General features: G+C 55.3%; 6 protein-coding genes across 6 annotated transcripts; 2 read left to right on the top strand and 4 right to left on the bottom strand.

Annotated features, from left to right (window-relative positions):
• Positions 1-282: 282 nt before the first annotated feature.
• On the bottom strand, positions 283-3648 carry ACET3X_006303 (uncharacterized protein). Its single transcript, XM_069452499.1, has 4 exons — positions 2326-3648; positions 1001-2262; positions 754-923; positions 283-671 (listed from the first exon to the last, which is right to left on the bottom strand). The coding sequence occupies exons 1-4, from the start codon at positions 3488-3490 to the stop codon at positions 662-664; spliced, it is 2607 nt and encodes an 868-aa protein (XP_069306663.1). The 5' UTR covers positions 3491-3648; the 3' UTR covers positions 283-661.
• Positions 3649-4284: 636 nt separating this feature from the next.
• On the top strand, positions 4285-6527 carry ACET3X_006304 (uncharacterized protein; the record flags this gene model as incomplete). The annotated part of the gene is made up of 3 exons (XM_069452501.1): positions 4285-4787; positions 4847-4982; positions 5037-6527. The coding sequence occupies 3 exons, from the start codon at positions 4285-4287 to the stop codon at positions 6525-6527; spliced, it is 2130 nt and encodes a 709-aa protein (XP_069306664.1).
• Positions 6528-9286: 2759 nt separating this feature from the next.
• On the bottom strand, positions 9287-11129 carry ACET3X_006305 (uncharacterized protein; the record flags this gene model as incomplete). The annotated part of the gene is made up of 3 exons (XM_069452502.1): positions 9287-9402; positions 9457-10579; positions 10821-11129. 3 exons carry the CDS (start codon positions 11127-11129, stop codon positions 9287-9289), a joined length of 1548 nt encoding a protein of 515 aa, XP_069306665.1.
• Positions 11130-11599: 470 nt separating this feature from the next.
• ACET3X_006306 (uncharacterized protein) lies at positions 11600-12354 on the bottom strand (the record flags this gene model as incomplete). The annotated part of the gene is made up of 2 exons (XM_069452503.1): positions 11600-12269; positions 12317-12354. 2 exons carry the CDS (start codon positions 12352-12354, stop codon positions 11600-11602), a joined length of 708 nt encoding a protein of 235 aa, XP_069306666.1.
• A 155-nt stretch (positions 12355-12509) lies between these two features.
• Positions 12510-13580, top strand: ACET3X_006307 (uncharacterized protein; the record flags this gene model as incomplete). The annotated part of the gene is made up of 1 exon (XM_069452504.1): positions 12510-13580. One exon carries the CDS (start codon positions 12510-12512, stop codon positions 13578-13580), a length of 1071 nt encoding a protein of 356 aa, XP_069306667.1.
• A 2981-nt stretch (positions 13581-16561) lies between these two features.
• Positions 16562-18472, bottom strand: ACET3X_006308 (uncharacterized protein; the record flags this gene model as incomplete). The annotated part of the gene is made up of 1 exon (XM_069452505.1): positions 16562-18472. The coding sequence occupies one exon, from the start codon at positions 18470-18472 to the stop codon at positions 16562-16564; it is 1911 nt and encodes a 636-aa protein (XP_069306668.1).
• Between the last annotated feature and the right edge of the window lie 869 nt (positions 18473-19341).

Here is a 19341-nt window from a genome sequence, read left to right on the forward strand (position 1 = left end):
TCAGCGCTGTAGAAATTGCGGCTCGTGAATGACCAAGGCGAGTGGTGTAGACGTTTTGAGAGTCCCGCTGCTTCAATTCACTTCATCTTTCCTGACAAAGAAACCACCGATGAATGTGTCCGCAGGTACAATATCAATAACAAGATAGGACGTTGGCTTGGAAGATAGTAACGCGAGACACGAAACATGAGTTCGGTGGGCACGACGTATCCTCCCACTGCTGTCACATGCACGAAGAAAAACATAGTAATAACAGTCAAGACCCAAGAAACCACTTGCATCCGAAACACATAACATCAGTAGAAAAGACTAAACGGGTATCCATCTACTACCCAAGCAGCTGTCCGTAGACACATAAAAAAGCTGCCAACTCCAAAACACCAAGCAAGCCATAAGATAAAGAAAGAAACCCTAATCCTGTAGCTGAGAGGGATATCTGAAAAGCGATAAAGCCCGTTAACCCCCCATTATCATCCCTGCTGATGATGATGATGACGATGATAATGAATATCACACGCCTCATTTCCGATAAAGAGAAAACAAGGGCAAACCCCATAACAAGATAGAGACCCCCAGCGCCAACTCCTAACCACTTTCCTCATACCCTATAGTCCATTTGAATCCCTTTCCTCCGGCCAGATAATGCGTGTATCCGCATCGCTCAGACAGACCTACACACACACACACATGCTCAGTACTGCATTCCACTCCAACTCAAAGACAGGGATGGAGGTAAGAAGAAAAGAAACTCACCGATTCCCAGCACCCCTCCTCCCCGGCAACGGCGGCGGCACCAACGGATTCCCATACGCATCCGTCCCGAGCTGGGCCCTACAATCCGGACAATACCACTTCGCGCGGCGCGACGGTATATCGTCTTCCGTCATGTTCATGCACGGGAGGTGGAACCATTCTTTATCGCACTATGCAACCGTTAGCCATCCGCCATTCCTCTGCCGTCGTAAAAGGCGGGGAGGGGGAAAGAAAAAGGAAGACTTACGTTATTATCACAACTAATCATCTGCCCATACGACACATCATCACAAATACAATACCGCGGCTCATCCGGATCAATCTCATCCGCGAGCTCCGTCTCCTCGGACGCCTCTGCCCTGCCCTCTGCGCGTCGATTGTTATTACTTCTCTTTTTATTCTTGCTCCCCTGTGCACGCTTCACATTCGTCACCGTCTTCTGCCCATCTTCCGCAACCGTCACTTCGCCTTTCGGAGGCGGTTTTCTTCGCGAACTCGTGCGTGTCGTGGGCATGGCTGGCTGCTGTTGTTCTTGCTGTGCATTCTGGTGGACGTGTGGGACAGAAGTAGGTACCGCGGATGGTACTGCTGCTGCTGCCGCCGCCGGAGATGTAGTCGCAGGCTGGCTAAAAACGCTATGACGACGTGTCTCTCGTGTAATCCTACCTTGTTCACTGCCAGGCTTCGGCTCTTCGCTCTGTGCTTTCGGCGTCGGGACGTGGCCGCGTGCAGATCGCGGGCGCAGAGTGGGGGCTGCAGGTGTTTCTGGGGCAGACTCGGGTACTGGCGTCGGCGTCTTTGAAGCTTTTGCGGAAGGGAGAGAAGACACGGGCGGAGTAGGTGCTTTTGAGGCAACAGAGCCACGTGTTGATCTTGTCGAAACTGAGGCTGGTGCTGGTGGAACTGCGGCTGGAGTTGGTGAGCGTGCGACTGGTACTGGGCTGGGTGATTGAGGGGGTGCTGGAGATTGTACAGCGTCAGACACAGCGGGGGATTCTTCGGGCGCTACTGGTGAAGTTGTGATGGGCGTCAGCTCTGGGCTCTGCTCTTTTGGGATAGTCCTGTCAACTTTCGGTGTGCTTGGACCTGCTGGGGCGAGGGGGACTTGTACGGTGTTTCCATTTGTCGATGGCTTCGTAGGCTCTGGAAGTGGCACAGGCGTGTTAGCTGCCGGTGAAGCTACGACAGAGGCAGGGAGTTCGCGGGGGGTGGAGACGGTAGAGGCGGGGGTTGGAATCGGGGAGGAGACGGAGTTGGGTGCTGGAGCAATGAGCTGCAATCGTGCGCGTTTGGGCTCTGGAGGCCTTGATGAGCTGTCCTGTGTGGCTACGGACGTTTCTCTCGTGGCTTCGGCGCCGTCGGTGGTAGCTGCGGGCGAGGTATCGCGCTTGCGTTTATTCAAAGGCTTGACGACGGCCTTTTTCTTTTGGCTCGCGGGCGTTGCAACGGTCGCGTTGAAGTTGAGTTCTTTGAGGCTGTTTGCAGCTTCTCTGATCTTCTCAGAAGCACCTATGAGCTCCTGAGCGTCCTGCATAGCCTTTTGGCGCTGAGATGTGCGGTCGAGCTTCCTACCTTGTTTGGTCGCGACAGGCTTGAGGCGGATGCTGACTGGACCAGTCTCCTCCTTGGCATCTTCCTCTACCGGCTCGGTCGGCGGGGGCGGGTTGGCTGCCTGTGGACCATGGGGTGCCAGCAGCCCCAGGCCAGAGGCTGTCATGATCTGCTGCAGCGTCTCAGGCTCCTCGTCGAGAAAGTGTTCGCCTGTGGCCTCGCAACGGGCCTTTTCCCTCTCGTAGTCTGCCTCTGTACGGTGCTTCTTTTCAAGCTCGCGGATCATCATTGTCTGGCTGGGCGTCCAGACGGCATTCTTCTTCATCTGCTTGCGCAGTACAGCCATTTCGTACTCGGTCAGCTTCTTCCACGGCGCCCACTTGCTGCCAGGCTTCGCGTCGGCGGGCGGTGGGGCGAGTTGGGCGAGGGCATTGCTCGTGGAGATGCCCGCAATCGAACTGTGTACGTTGGTCCCGAGGACGCCGGCAGCACGCGATCTGCCGCCAGTTGCGCGTGCATGTCTGTCGCGGTTGTCCTTGCGCTTCCTGGGCGATGCCACGTCGATGCCTGAGCCAATCTCCGAGTCGGACGAGTCTGAGCCACGGCGCATCCGCCCGCGTCCTCGTGGGACAGAGACGGTGCCCTTCTTGTGCCGATCTCGGGGCCGTGACGTGTTGGCGCCATGGCGGCCACTGTCAAAGGTCAAGCGCAGATGGGGCGGTCGTTCGTAGTTGCGGTGGATGGGCCGGTGGGCGGTGGGCGAGACTGGCGGGGGTGTGGGATCGCGCGACGGCGGCTGTGGCTGGGCCTGGAGTTTCCTCTTGATGACCGAGGAGCGCTGGCAGTGGCGCACCGTCACCTCGTACAGGCGCGAGGCCTCGGTGTAGGCAAACTCGCGCTGGTTGATGGCCTTTTGCAGATGCTGGGCGATTTGCTTGCGTAGCAGCACCGGGTCGGGGCGCTCTGGCTCGGGCAGCGTGGGCAGCTGGCCATACTGCACCGTCAGCTCGTGGACGTGCTGGACGGCGTCGGCGTACGTCGAGTCGAGGTCGGCAATGAGCGTCAGCGAGCGCACCAGGTCCGAGGGGAAGAAGTCCGTGTAGTCGAGGAAGTCGTTGACCGTCGTCTGGGCATCCGGATTCGGGGCGGGTTGGGCCATTTCAGGCGCATCGTCGGCTTCAGACATGGCGCATCGCGGGGAGGCCGAGTAGATGGAGGGTTGCGACGCACGCGTCAGACTCTCCAGCCACGCGTCAACTAAACTATTGAGGAGAACCAGCGCGATGGTGAGGGCGCGAGTTGCGATATGCGCTGACGGCGATGGGGTGCGCTGGGAGCTGGTCGCAACCTGCGTTGGAGTGAGGTTCGCGCTAGGCTTCTTCGGGACACTCGCTCAGGAACGCCTGGGACAGCCGGAAGCCGTCGCCCCGCCACCCCATCACTCGACGACAGTGCTTGGCCCTCTCACACTCTGACCCAGTGCGTTGCTTCCTGCTTGCTGCGCCATGCCATGTGCTGATTGCACGTCGGGAAGACCTTGAAGGCTCTCCGCCCCTGGAATCCCCGGCGCTATCACGACCCCAAACTCTCGGATAAAGCCATTTGTGGAGTATATCAACTAGACGCATCGCAATCGTGTACCACTCCCGCTCGGTATGTGAATTCACAAATAGTAGATGCGCTCTTTGCATGATGCTGGACCAATATCCCTTGACGCTGTCTCGCCCAGCATCATACTGTGCGTTTCCTACTGAGTTGGGTGTCTCATTTTCTGAACTTACAATCAGTAAGAAGCCTCCCTTTGTGCTCCTACGTTGCAAGGCATATCTTTCTATCATCTCTCTCTCTTTCTAGCTGCGGCTCTCCCTCACCATGGCTCTGCGTTTGCTCTTGCCTCATTTGTCTGTCCGAGCGCGGCGTCCCGTATGTCGTCCGTCACACTTCCCTCGCAAACAACTTCCAATCTCTCAAACACGCACCATGGCTTCAGCACGGTTGCAGCGTCTCCGGAGGTTCGTCCAGGCAGACCTCGATGCCCTGCCTGACCGCCCTGTCTCCCCACAACGTGAGCCCGAGCCGGAGCCCAAACCTGACCATGCTAGCAGCAACTCGTCTAGCGGTGTGTCGCTCGAGAACATCCCTCCAGGTTCGTCTGCTAGCAAACAAACCTCGTCCAATGAAACTGCGACCGCTATAAAGACACCGCTTGCCGAGAACATTGAACGCCGATACGTTTGGATCAAAGACGCTTACAGCTCCTTCAACCCGAACCTCGACTCGATGCGACTGTCTACCGCCCCATCTCCAGCCCCTCTTCCGGTGACTGATCTTCAACGCGGCGACCTAGCTTCACCTCGTCACCACTTTACCCCCATTCAGGCGCTGGCAAGGTATCCCTACAAGTACTGCAACAAGAGTCATATGCAAGACATCGCCTCTGCCTTTTTTGATCAAGGAAAATTCTGGCAGCGAGAGTGGGATCTGTGAGTTTACCACCTCACCACTCACCCCCATCACACATGAGTTTCATTAACCCTCCTAGATACTACATCTGGGACGTCGAAGAGACTTCCAAGCCATTCATTCTCGTCCGTGAGAGCCAAGTTCAAGCACTACTTGCTGAGATCAACAAGCACCTGAATCTTACTTTGAGAATCACCGACCAGCAGCGAGAGGAGGTAGATTACGTCACTGTGCTACCAGTTGTATACTAGACTAACACTCACCGACAGGGCCTTCTCGTACAATTCCCTGACCACCCACGCTGCCTGCCTCGCTATCTCGGCCGCTCTCAGTCGCGCGAGGAAGTTGACAGCATGGCCGAAAACGCACCCAACAATGCTTACCGTGCAGCAGGAGAAGCCTCACACCCACCACTTGAGCCACATACTCTCGAAGGGTTCAAGCAGCTGATGGCAAACCTGGCAGACGCACAAAAGGCGAAGAGCAAGGCAACCAAGCAAAAGAGGCAAGAGGAGCGCATGGCCAAAAACAAAACGATGCAGGACCAGTTGAAGCGCGCTGGACGGTATCTCGGTGTTCGCGGCTCACTCCAGAACTCCTCTCCATCTACCAAGTCTCCTGCCATCGACCCCTCCATGCCAGCCCCTTTTCCGTTCGATCAGGATGTCGTCTTTGTGTGCGTCGACGTTGAGTCGTACGAGAGAGCCCACCACAAGATCACCGAAGTGGGCGTGGCTACACTGGATACCCGAGAACTCGTTGGTGTCCCACCCGGTGAGAATGGTGCAGAATGGAGAAACAAGATCCGAGCCCGCCACTTCCGCATCAACGAATACAAGCACCTCCGCAACTCCGACTTCGTCACCGGCCACCCCGACGGCTTCGATTTCGGCGAGTCGACCTTTGTCCCGCTCAAAGACGCTGCAGACCACGTCGCAGCCTGCTTCCACGCCCCCTTTGGAGCCCAAGACGGAGACGACTTCCCCAGTCAATACGATCCAACTGAGAAGCGCAACATCATCTTCCTCGGACACGATACGCTTGGCGATGTCCGCTACCTGCAACAGCTCGGCTATGACCCCATGAAGGTAGAACACATCCTCGAAGCCATGGACACGGCAACCATGTACAAAGTCTGGAACCGGGACCCCCAGCCCACCAGCCTAGGTAAAATCCTTCTAGCATTCGACATCGAAGGTTGGAAGCTGCACAATGCAGGTAACGACGCCGTGTACACCGTGCAGGCCATGCTGGGTATCTGTGTCAAAGAGGCTACGCTCCGTGGCTCTCCTGAACTGGACAATATGCGCGAGCAGGAAAAGGAAGCCAGACGCAAGGAGGCGATTGAGGAGGCGGAGCAGAAAGCCAAGGATGACGCGGAGGGCTGGAGTGATCATGAGGACGTGGGCGATGGTGGCGCACCGGTTCCTCTTGCTTCGGTTATGCCGTCGGTATCGAAGCTGGTGCAGAACAAGGCTAAGCCTGTTCCGCAGTATGATGGCGCTGGAGAGGATTATATGGGTCCGCCTCGTGGTCGTGGGGCGTATGGCGAGGACTATGGGCAACGTGTGAGGGGACATCGTGGCAGTGATGGGCGGGGAGTCTCGGAGCGTGGTCAGGTGAACGGCGGTGGTCGTGGAGGTGGTAGGTCGAGAGGACGGGCGCGCAGTCTGGTTATTGGACGTGGACGTGGTCGTGGTCGTGGGCATTCAGAGTTGCCGAGGGAAGATGCTGGTCCGAATGTGCAGTATCATTGGTGAACAAGGGGATGGGTACAGGGAGCTGCATGCGCTGAGGTACATCGGGATTTGAGGCGTGTCTTCTAACATTGAACATGAAGGACGGAGGATATGATATGATACTAGAAATGAACGAGCTAGCGAAATGTGAAAATGACCATGACTTCAACTCTGCCATCCATTCCCAATCTTATACCTCACAAGCCTCTTCACCCACACTCTTCTACCCACCTATCAGACATCAACCCCGCAAACTTGATAGCAGCTCCACGCAGCTCAACCACATCCACACAAGCAGCGAAAACAAACCGATCAGGCCGGAGAATGACAAAGTGCCTGCCATCCAACTCTCGCCATATACGTTGCGGATCGTAGTACCGCGGCTCCGGACGCCCTGTGCAAAGTGGCGAAGCCGCAAACTCGCAGGCTGTTGCGAGGCGGTGAACATGCGAGTGTTGTGCAAGCATGGTCCCGCTCGTTTGCATCGCCTTGGTCGTCTTGAGGAAGAATGTCGTTTCGTGCGCTCTCAGTGCACCGCTTGAGTCCTGGTCGAGGGTAGTGAGTAGTGTTTGGATGTGATGAACCTCCGATAGTGCATCGATAAAGACAACGAGTTGGAATAACCCCTTTTTCGCTGGCTCGAAAACGACATCGTCTGTGAATCTTACACCTTTTTTCTTCTCCTCCTTTTCCTCTTCACCCACCCCCACGCAATACACCTGCGGAAAGTTTTTCCCGCCTATACCTCCACTAGGCAAGAACGCCATGTTCTCTCCATCCCGCCACTCGTACCTTGTCAACCCCTCCCTTCGACTCCCTTGCTCGAGCCACCTCTTCCAACGCGGCACTAATCGCAGGCCCCAGAGATACCAGTCCCGTACAAAGATCCTCCACGCATCCGTTTCGCACACATATGCACCGTTTTCGATCGTGGATGCGAGGGAGTGGTCTAGTTGCTGTTTGCGCTCTGTATACCAACCCCGTAGCATCTTTTCGTGACTGGGACCGCCGCAACCGGGTGGTGTGGAGGTGGCACGGGCATGGGCCCGAGGTGTCTGTGTTAAAAGTGCAAGACGCCATGCCAGACTTATTGCGTCTCGGAACCCACTTGCTATCCCCTGGCCGCCAAACGGTGGAAACACATGCGCTGCGTCTCCAACGAGGGCGACGCGTCCCAACGCCCATTTATTACAGCTGCGTGCCGAGAAGGTGAAGGGGCGGCATCGCAGGACCTCGATGCAATCTAATGGGTACATGACGTCCTCGTCAACACCGTATTTGTGTCCGGGATGCGTAATATATGGATGCACGACTTTTTTTATCTTCTCAGTCCCAGCCATCTCCATCCCGTTTTCGCTGTCCAAAACGATAAATTCGAAGCGCCAGAGGCGGTCGGCAGAGAGCCCGAATCGGCCACAGACTGCTGCGCGCTGGGGATTACATAGGAAGCGAAACTCTGTTGGGAAAAAGAGGTCGTAGACTTGTTGGGGTGTGTATCCCTTTTTCCATAATGGGAACGATGGGTGCGTGGTGGGACTGGGTAGGGATATCTTCCAGTTGAGTGCGACCCAGGTTTGTGAGTATGGTGAAGAGGAGACTTGGTCGAGCGTGATGCCGAGGGGCTCGAGGTACTGTTTCCGTACGAAACCGGTTTTCCCATCTGCGCCGATGAGGAATTTACTGCGGAGGTGGTGTTGTTCTTGGCCTGTGGGAGAAGAGGAGGAGGTGTAGGTGATGTATGTCCATTCTGCGTCTTCGCGGATTGAAGTTACGGTTGCGCCGAGGCGGAGCTGCGAGTGTTGGGCTTGTTGGTGGATCTTGGAGCGGAGGTGTGTTTCTATTGCGGGTTGTTTGTGGCATAGGAAACCTGGATGGCCTGTTCCGCCTTCGGTCTAGGTAGAGATACAAAGTCAGTATGTGCCACACCGTCTTTGTACCTCTCCGGTGTGGTAAAAAGGGACAAACCGTGTTATAATCCATAACCATAAAAGGTTTCCTGTCCAGCTCGTGATGAACACCGCTTATGAATTCAAACGTGCCCATACCTGTACGGCGTCATTACAACGTTACTGATCAAGATAGTTTCTCTTCCTCACTCCCTTCGCGCACAAGAGAGAGAGAACACACAACATACATTGCCCGATATCTGTAAACACCTTGTCGTAAATACCACAAGCTTGCAAACACCGTATCCCATCTTCGTCCAAACCGATTCCGCGCGGATCTGTATTCACGCTTTCTTCGCGTTCGAGAACAATGTTGCGCACGCCGTGTTTGGCGAGGAGGACGGATAGCATGGCGCCTGTTGGCCCGCAGCCGCATATCACGACGTCTGCGGTTTCGATATCCATTGTGGATGGCATGGTGTGTGGTGTTTTGGGATAGAAGGATCAGGCTTTAGAGGTGTGTGGTTGCTTCTTTTTTTTTGCCGCAGAAAGGCGTGACGTATGGGGTTACAAGGTTTTGTTGGCTTTGCATATGTTGTGTTACTGACCCCGCATGGTGCATGGATATGCGCAGAAGGATGACTGGATGGGAGCGTATACGATTGTCCAAGGGGGCGGATGCCTGGACATTGCGATACACGCAACTATGAAGACCTCGTTGTCTCTGAAATGGCTCGAAGATCCATCACTTTCAATCATTAAAGATAAATGCCCAAGATACTGAGGCTCATACTCGAATGACCGACAGTTCTCTTGGTGTTCCACAGATCAGCACTCTGTTGTTGCTTGTGGATAAGCAATAAGGAAAAAGAGATACCTGAAGACTGTAGTCGGCTAGTCTCTCAACACGCCCTCAACAATCTTCATAACCTCGACCAACTCTTCATCCATCATGCTCTTCCCCACAACCTGTACGTGCGTCGGCAAGCCCTCACAATCATCCGCGTCATCTGTAGCAAGAAACGTTAGCCCCTGTCAGCCCTTCATGGTGAACAATAACTTACAAGGCGGTTCATATTTGGCCCCCTCCTTTAGAAACTCCGCATCCTTCTCTTTGTCTGCCCTGCCCACGCGCAATATCCCACTCGGCCAATTGAGCAGGTTGACCACCACTGTATAGATTGGCAGACCATATGTATCGTGTTTGGGCGCCACACCCTGGTATCCAGGCATCAGAATGGCATCGAGCCCTTTCTCTGCTCCCTCATCCCCACTGCCATCGCCAACCACCAGTTGATGAAACTTTTTCACAATCTTGGCCTTTTCAACATTCATATCCCACAGCTCGTCCAGCGTCGCCTGCCAGCCTTGCAACTCCGGAAACGAACTCGTAGATATGCTCGGTATCATTGGCTCTCCGCTGTCCTTGATGAACTTGAAAGGCGTCTTCCTCGGATCGAGCATAAAAAACTTCCACGCCAGCATAGCCGTCTGGTACAGATCCGGTATCTTCTCGTCCAACAGAACAATCTCATGCCCCGCCGCTTTAAGTCTCATCGCAGTCGTATGCAACGCCCGCGCAACAGGCGGATGAAGCGGCCGCTCCTTACACCCCCGAATCAACCCGAACCGCAGCGACCCCGTCACAGGTCCAGTATTCCGCCACCCCACATTCAAACAATTCTCATCCAGCCGATACGCCCGCGCACCCACCACGCTCTCCATAAACAGCCCAAAATCACGCGCCGACCGCCCACACGGCCCAATCACCACCGGCACCGCCCCCGGACTCCCCAGCCTGCCCACCGCCACACCCCCCGCAAATGGCACACGCCCCGCCGACGGCTTCAACGCCGCGCCCCCACAGCACACCGCTGGGATACGACTCGAGCCCGCGATATCCGTTGCGACGCCGAGGACGCTGCCTTTCATGGCGAGGAGCGCGCCTTCGCCGCCCGTGGAGCCGCCGGCTGTGTGGGAGAGGGAGTGTGGGTTTAGGGTGCGGCCGAAGATGTTGTTGTGCGAGTCTGCGGTCATCATTGTTTGTGGGAGGTTGGTTTTGACGTAGAAGACTGCGCCGAGGGAGTGGAGGAGGGTGACTAGGGCGGAGTTGGTGGCGGATGGGGGGTGGACGATGAAGGAGACGTAGCCGAGTGTTGCTTGGACGCCGCGGACGTTGAAGGAGTCCTGGGGGTGTTAGGGTACTAGCGGGGATGACAGAGGTAGAAGAACGAAAGGGATGGATGGAGGATAGAGAGAAGAAGACGACTTCGATATCCTGGGAGATCGAAGTGGAATTAGGTACCTTTAGACTTATCGGCAGCCCATGCAAAGGACCCATGACCCTCCCCTCCCTTTCCAAAAACTCATCACACTCTTTTGCCCGCGCAATCGCCTCGTCAAACATAATCTCAGTCAAACAACTCACACACTGCTGCGCAACAGCCGCTCTCTTACAAAACGCCGTCACCACCTCCGTGCTCGACAAACGCCGCTCTGCCATCATCTTGACCAAATCCGTGGCATCGTAGTTTTCAGTAATGTCCAGCTCTTTCTCAGTCAAGATGCCGCATGTGCGCGGTACGTCGAGCACGGATATGGACGAGGTTTCTGTGTATTGGGATGTTTGGGAGGAGGGGAGGAGCCAGGCTTTTGGAATCTTGGCAAAGACGGAGTCGCGCTTTGACTTGGCGAGGGTCTGCCAGTCGGCTATGGGTGGTGCTGTAGGAGTGGTCATGATTGTTAGTGATGAGTTGCAGGCTCTTGGTATCGAGGTTATTCGCGCAAGGACTATGAAGGATGAGGAGAAGAACGGGTGTTCGGTTCGGGAAAAGCTACGAGAGATGGTGAGGGTGTAATGTTCAAGACATTCTGTGTTACATGCTGTCGGTGAGGGGTCTGGGGAGCCGGCCGATGTTCCCGCGTCGGAATTACGATCGGAATTCCCAGCATGGGGAATGTGGGTATAGACTGGGGTAATGCAGCTCATACGGGACTGCGTTTTCCAGCATACGGGGTAGGCGGTTGCTCAAAAAGAATGCGTAACTTTGATTTTATCAATATCTGGAGTCGAAGAGGGTACTGCTCAACCTACATAAGCTTCGATGCACGATTAGACATGATAATATCATATCTCTTCACGACTCGACAGTGCCCATAATTTGACAGAAGTTGCATGGCAAAACTCGTTCCTCGTACAGCTCGTGTTCAATCCCTCCTCCTCTCGCCCCTCTTGTGCGGCGACCTGCTCCTCGTATCTCTCCGATGTCTACGGTCTCTCGAGGGCGACCTGGATCGCTTCGCATCGCCATCGCGGTCGCGCCTGCGCTCTGGATAATCTTCTCTCCGCTTATGCTCGCGGCTCCGCGAACGGTGTCTGCGTCTGTCGCGCGACCGCGACCGCGAACGATCCCGGTGTCTGTGTCTTCGCTCCCTGTCCCGCGAGCGACTCCGCGATCGATGCCGCCGCCTTCGCTCTCCGTCATCGTCCCTGTGTCTCCGCGAGCGCTCCTTCTTCTCCCTCTTCTTCGCCCTGTCGTCGTCCTCTTCCGCCTTGACCTTGTCGTCTAGCGCGTCCTTGACATCTGCCTGGTGTGCCTTTTCGCCCAGCGGCGTCAGGTTTGCGTTGTTGCGTACTGGGACGGGAAGGCCCATGGCGGCCAGCATGGCGTCCTCCTCGGCCTCCTTGAGCTTGCGCTTCTCTTCCTTGATGCGCGCGGCCTCGGCTTCTTTTGATTCTGCGTCGCCTTTTGCGTACCAGTTCAGGTCGCGTCCTTGCTGCCAGCGACCAACAGGCGCCATGAGCGAGTGGCCCAGGTAGTTTTCGCGTTGTGCATCATTCTTGACGTCTTCCCATTTGAAGTCGGCGCGACCGCCGCTGCGCAGTGTTAGTCATCACTGTGAACTCAGTTGCAGTGAACTTACCGGCTTCCTTCTTTGCGCACTGTCTGTACGAGATCCATGGTGTTGATGTGTCGTGGCGGTGATGGAAGATGGCCCAAGTGGATTGCGGCCAACACGCGGAGGTGAGAGGCCCGTGCTACCAATAGCTCCATTGCGCTACCAGCCTCAAAGAGCTTCCACACACAACCACTCTCCAAGCACAACTACCGCCAACATGCCTCCGATACTCCCACCCCCCGACGAGCAAGAGTATGACCAGCCCATGACAATCGATGGCTTGCCCGGGCGCGACCTGGCCGTGGGAAACAACCTCTTCTTCTACTTCACCTCGTCGCCATGGTTCGATCCAGAAGACTGTATTAACATAGCCATCTTCACCAACCTCAACCTTCAGGATCCGGCCAATGCCCAGACTATTATGAATGATCCGAAGCTCTGGAACCAAAGAATCAAAGAGACGCCCAAGGGAATACAATATGTCATAGCAGGTGAAGGGCAGGGCGAGGGCCACCCATGGCTCCTCCAGCGGCAACACAAGGCTGAAGTCACAAAGGACGATGGCAGCAAGGAGATTGGCATGTTCGTCGAGGGCAACTGGTACACGCATGGCACAAAGGTCCTCATGGCGCCGAGCTTGCTGGACGTGGTGCAGAGCCGCCTGCTCACGGTTGCGACGCGCATGGAGCAGATGGCCGAGATATCAAAGAACATGACGCACTGGACGCCTGCAACGGGTTACTCGTACTTTCCTCCGTCACACGAAGCGACAAAGGCTGCGGCGACGGCGAGTCGCATCGGCAGTCCGACACTGGCGCCAACGGATCCAGATGTTGCGGGCTCGCAGGCACAGGGCGCCGGAGCGGGTGCGACTTCACAGGCGACAGATGCACTGGCATCTACCACTGAGTTCTCTGACGCCTTGTTCATGCATTCGCTTAGCCTCACAAATGCATATGGAGACGAATACATGGACGAGAATCCGCTCAAGGGTGAGCCTGGCGCGTTTGTCTTCGAGGGTACCAAGACTGCCGTGAGCGCGAGGAACAAGGCACAAGAACAAGCAGCGCAAGCATCCTTGGCCGCACCGCCTGCGGGACTGAAGATTGAGACCCAGCCGCCGAGCGCCGCACCGTCTGCTGTGGGCACACCGAGGGGGGTGGCGACGCCGACTACGGCCGAGGCGCAGGGCAAGAAGGGGGCTGCTGGTGCTGCGCCAAAGAAGAAGAAGGATAGGAGGAAGAGTCAGGGTGGACTGACGAGTCCGACTACGCCCAGTGTGCCGTAGACTGGTCGCAAGAAGCTGAAGTCGTGCGTTTCTTTTAATGATACCCCGACTATACACTAGTCGACATTTGATCACCACCAACAGCTGTAGTTGCCGCGTTCGTCGTGCGCCTGGCCCTCTTCAGTGATGCATGAATCTTGATCTTGATAAGCTCATCTAGCCAACCGGAATAGAGGTGCTTGTCGTATCTCACGCCTCTCGCTTCATCCCGAACACCGAAGTGGCAATGTCAGCAACGCCAGACCTGTAGATGAACGCCCCAACAACATTTCCTCGAGCATATAAACAAGCCGTTTCCTCGAGACACTCTCCAGACACTGCTCCCTGAGCCTACAAGGCAAACATGGTTCTCAGAGAGATTCTCACACCATGCTCCCATCCCAACCCCACCCACCACTCAGCACACAGCACCCTCACCACCACACCAAACCATGAACCACAACCCGAACAACAGCCCCAAGACTTCCTCCCCGTCCCCAACCCAATGCCGAGCTACTGGCTCCAACAACCCCACCCCTACACCCAACTCCGCACCACGCCACACCTCCCCCTTTCCTGCGACATCGCCATCATCGGCTCCGGAATGTCTGGCGTCCTAACCACATACCACATCCTGCACACCTCGCATACCAGTTTTCTCCAGGCCGGCACACGCATGCCCCGCGTTGTCCTGCTCGACGCACGAGATCTCTGCAGCGGCGCTACGGCGCGCAACGGCGGACACTCGAAAGTGAAAACAGCAACGCTGACTAGTCTCGCGAATGGCGCTGCGAGAACAGCGTTCCAGGACTTTGTTCATCGGACGATTGTCGAGCTAAAAGGACTCGTTGACGCGGAGGGGCTGGCAGAGATGTGTGAGTTTGAGTTGCGAAGGAGCTTTGATGTGTTTTGCGACGACGAGGAGTTTGGGCGCGTGAAGAAGGTGTATGATGAGGATGCGAAGAAAGGGGAAGAGTGGACGAAGAGGACGGGTGTAGTGCCTGGGGAGTGGGTGGAGGGGATTACGGGGGTGAGAGGGGCGGTTGGCGCGTTTAGTGTTGAGAGTGCGAGTTTTTGGCCGTATAAGCTTGTGTGTGGGGTACTTGAGGGGCTGGTGGAGAGATTTGGGGAGGCGCTGAATGTACAGATGAATACGGTCGTGACGCGCCTTGTCTCTTCTTGTTCAGCGATGGCTGCTGAGAGCATGGAGCGCGACACCACCGCCCACGTCACGAATGTATTGACAACACCCCGCGGCACACTTACAGCGCAGAAAGTGGTCCTGGCAACAAACGCGTACACAGCCTCGCTTCTCTCCTCGTTCAGCAAGACGATTATCCCATACAAAGGCATGAATAGCCATCACACCCCTTCTTCTTCTTTACCACCCAACTCCTCCTACCTACCAACGCACACCATACCCCCTCACCTATCCAACACCTACAACATCCACTTCGCCCCACTATTCCCCGGCCACCCCACCGGATGCGATTACCTGAATCCGCGACCTGACGGATCTATTGTCGTTGGCGGGGGTAGTTGGTTTTACCAGGACAAGAATGGCGACAAGAACAAGGACGAGAGATATACATGGCTCAACACCGTAGACGACAGCACAGAAACAGGGCATTTCCCAGCAGACACATACGCACACTGGATTCACTACATGTCCAACACTTTCCTCGCCTACTCCCCCACCTCTCTTGCCCACCCAGAGACGTCTTCTAGTGATCGTTCCTTCGAACCAGATATAATATGGACCGGCATCCAAGGCAAGACTGAAAACGGTATGCCATATATTGGCCGCGTCCCTCCTCCTCCTCCTCCTTCTAGTAAAACTCAAGATCAAAGTCAAAGCAAAACAAACAAACAACAGCAATGGCTCCTAGCCGGTTTCAACGGCGGAGGAATGTCTCTGATCCCGGTGGCCGCCAAAGCAGTAGCGAGTATGGTGCTACGGGACGTAGATTTTGGACATGTGCGGGGAGAATTTGGGTTGTTGGGGGGTATGAGTACGGATTTGGAGGAGAGGAATGAAGAATGATAGGTAGGTAAACGAACAAAACAGTACAATACAATACAACAGTTTTTGAGGTCTTTATACGTACAGGAATTGTACGTTCTACGGGTAGATATTCTAATTACAAAGGTACATAAGCTATTAAATCTAAAAGGTATAAGATATATATATACACAATTCATCGAGAGAAAGAAAGAGTTCTAGTTTAATTATAGTAGTAGTGGTACACAACCTCCTACTTGAAACCAACTCCAAGTAAGAAAGCCGTGCAATGCAATCGTCACCGATATACGCATGATACGGACGCGGACGGGAAATGATCTTGAGTGGGTAAATCCCGGATTCACCTTTTTCTCAACTTTGGAGAAAAAAAGGTGAATCTCCGACGGATACGAGTCTTGACTAACTAAATTTTCTTCCCTAAGAAGCGAAAACAAAAAGAGAAAAAAACAACCAAGAAAACATGAAAAACTCCTTCCCAAATGCCGCTTGCTTTGCTCGCTTGTCTCCCCTCCCTTCATATTTATGAGAGAGAGAGAAAGCATCCATCTTTGCAAGTTATAAAATGTGAGTTTTGACGAAAAGCCTTCATCAGAAAACGAGGTTTCTTTAGTGTTGAAACCACCATCCACCATCGCCGGCAAATGCAAGAGTCCCAGACAATGCTCAACACCCATGAAGTAACAAAGGAGAGATACCAAGGACGACAAGGTACAAGTGGCGCTCGAAAATGCTGAGTAATGTTTCCGTCGTCGGTGAAGTAGAGAGTAGTGGTGTGTACAAGGTACAGGTGATAAGGTTAGAGAGGAGAGAGAGATAGGAAATGGTATCTCTAAACAGCTACAATTTCAGCGTCGAGGGTTGAGGATCGGGGGGATGCGCATCGTAGGACTCTCGCTACAACGTATTTCCTCGAAAAAGCAAAAGCAAAAAACAGGGATAAGAAAAGTTGTCAAGACTACAAGTGGCAGGCCATAGTGCCTTACCACACCCACTCAAGGTCGCCCAGGTCGTCCGTGACCTGGGCGTGATGATCGGCATGAGAGCGCCAATCTTTGCTCCTGTACCAGTTGTCCACCTTTTGCTCCCAAGAGCCGACAGAGTTTTTGTTCTCGTTGTGGCTGGGACCCCAGTTGATCTGACGCATGGCAGTGCCAGTCCGGCTCCGCTTCCGGGCGGACGCCGGGGGTTGAGCTGACTTGGGAGACCGTGAAGGCTTCGACGGAGTCTGCTGCTGGACTTGCTGCTGAGCCTGCACGGCAGGACTACGACGGCGGTCGCCGAGAGCAGCCCACTTGTCGGCAGCGGAGCGCTTGTTGGCAGGCGCGGGGGTGCGATGCTCCTCAAAGACGAATCCAGTCGCAGCGCTGACGTGGTCTACCGCATTGCGAATGTTCTTGGGCGAGCGATCCCTACTGTTGTGGACGGTGGCAGGGTTCTTGACCTCCGACAAGCCGCCGCGGGGGGTCGACACACCTGATCCGGCTTCAGAGACGACAGCCTTGGCCTTGGACGACTTCTGACCACCAAAGGAGTGGCAGTTGTTCTCGAGCTCGGCAAGGAACTGCGCGTCATCGTCCTCCTCATCCCAGAGGTCACTCCAGCTCTTCGAGAAGACGTCGCGCTTCTTGCCAAAGACGGAAGACATGCTGTTGAAAGCCTTGGCAGGGAGCGAGCCTGAAATGGGAACGGGCCGAGATCGGGCAAAGTTCATCGACTTCGGCTCGCTGACGTCAACCGACTTGAAAGATAAGCCCAATCCAGAGTCCACAAAAGATACGGCAGACGCGGTATCTGGCTTGACATCGTAGGGTGGACCACCAAACATCTCATCCTCGTAGATCTCCTCGTCAGGAATGGCTGAGAGCTGACGGAACTGCTGAGGTGGGGACATTGCCAAGGCTTTCGCCCATGGGAACGACCCACCGTTATCGAGCTGAGGTGTTGAGATGGAAGGCGTGCGGAGGGGCTCGCGGTTGGCTCCAACAGCGACAACGTCACGCTCCTCGGTGCAGAAGTCGTCGAGGCTCTCGTCATCGGTGGTGAAGCTGATGACGCGGTCGAGAGCGTCCTTGACGGCGTTGAGGTCACGCTTCTCGGGGTCAATGGCCAAGCACTGTCGAATGACCTCAAAGGTGTCCTGCGACATGTTGGGGAAGACATCGAAGAGGCTCTGGCGGTCAAGCGCAAAGTCGGCGTACAGGGGATCTGAAGAGGACGGGACCGCAAAGGGGTTGCGCTGGAAGAGAATGTTGAGGAGGACGATGCCAATGGCCCAGATGTCTGCCTTGGCGGTGGAGTAACCAGTGTTGCCAGGGTCGTACTGCTCGGGAGCCATGTAGCGGTCGCTGCCTACAGCAATCTCGTAGGACCAGGTGTCGGAAGTGGCGAGACCAAAGTCACCAAGCTTCATCGAGCCATCTTGGGTAAGGAAGATGTTCTCGGGCTTGATGTCGCGGTGGTAGATACCCTTGGAGTGGATAAACTCGACAGCACCGACAAGCTGCATCATGAAGTCGCGCACGTGCTCAGTCTCGAGGGGACCCTTGCCAACACGAATTGCCTCGTACAGGTCGCCATTGGAGCAGAACTCGAGGACCAGGTAGATGTGGTTCTGGGTCTCAAACGACTGGAGCAGGTTGACAACGTTGGGGTGGTCACCAAGGTGGAGGTGGACGCCAAGCTCCTCGGAGCGCTCATCGACTGCAAAGGCGGACGGGCAGTTGATGGCGGCGGAGCTCTTGGTGATGACCTTGATGGCAACGTTGTCGCCGGTCACAAGGTCCTTGGCCTGGAAGACCATGCCGAAGGAGCCATTGTTGAGAGGAGAGATGGTCTCGTACCGTCCATTGAGCACAACGCCGTCATGAAGCTGGTCGCGCATGCACTCCATTGGGATGGTGTGTAGAGGAGATGGAGGTGGCTTGGAAGTGAAGCCGGACAAACAAAGGAACAGGAAAGCTCGATATGCGAATCAAACAATGGGCAGACAGCCGAAAGCCCAAAAGCGATGCTCTATCAGACTTTTGGCGGCACGGAGTCGTGGGAAGATATCAATAAATGGTTGTAATGGTGTCCAGTGGTGGTGAGATGGTCCGGACCGAATATGTCGTAAGGCAACAGCAATGGCTGTCGAAGAAACGGAAAGCAAAAGTCGTCGGTGATATGCACAGAGGTCCGTCGACGGAAACAGCAAGGAAATGCTCAAGAGAGTGTGGTTCTCATTGGTCGGTATTAATTGCGTATGGATAGCTCGAGTCAACGAACAATCGGGTGGGAGAGGAGGGCTGGAGTCGTGGACGACCAGAAAGGAAGAGGGATCGCTGCGTAAAAGAGAAGAGAGTCGTAACACGTGGAAGTGGAGGGTGTCGTCGGTAGGCAGACAGTAGGGGGTGTCTGGATGACGCGATTGACGGCGTGAGTCAGGTGGCACGGGCTCACGCGGAAGGCAGCTAGCTTGGGGCCGAAGAGGGTCTCGACGATGCCAGTTGTTGTGGTGGCTACGACGGATTCGGCCGATGGAGCATCAAACGTGTGCGTGCGGAAGCTATTGCGGCGCAGGTGGTCGGTTGGAGTGAGGTGCGTGATGAGGATCGAGTGAGTAGGCTAGCTGTCGGGCGGATGTCGGGATGGCCAGCAGCGAAGTCCAATGTCACATCAAATCAGGACGCGGCAACGGCAGCTATATAATCGAGTATCCGAGTGGTATAGCGTGGTTGTCGTGTGGGAGTCGCGGGATAGGAGGAGTCGGGGGTCGGAGGG

This window comes from Alternaria dauci, chromosome 5 (assembly GCF_042100115.1).
Source record: "Alternaria dauci strain A2016 chromosome 5, whole genome shotgun sequence".
Lineage (NCBI taxonomy): Eukaryota > Fungi > Ascomycota > Dothideomycetes > Pleosporales > Pleosporaceae > Alternaria > Alternaria dauci.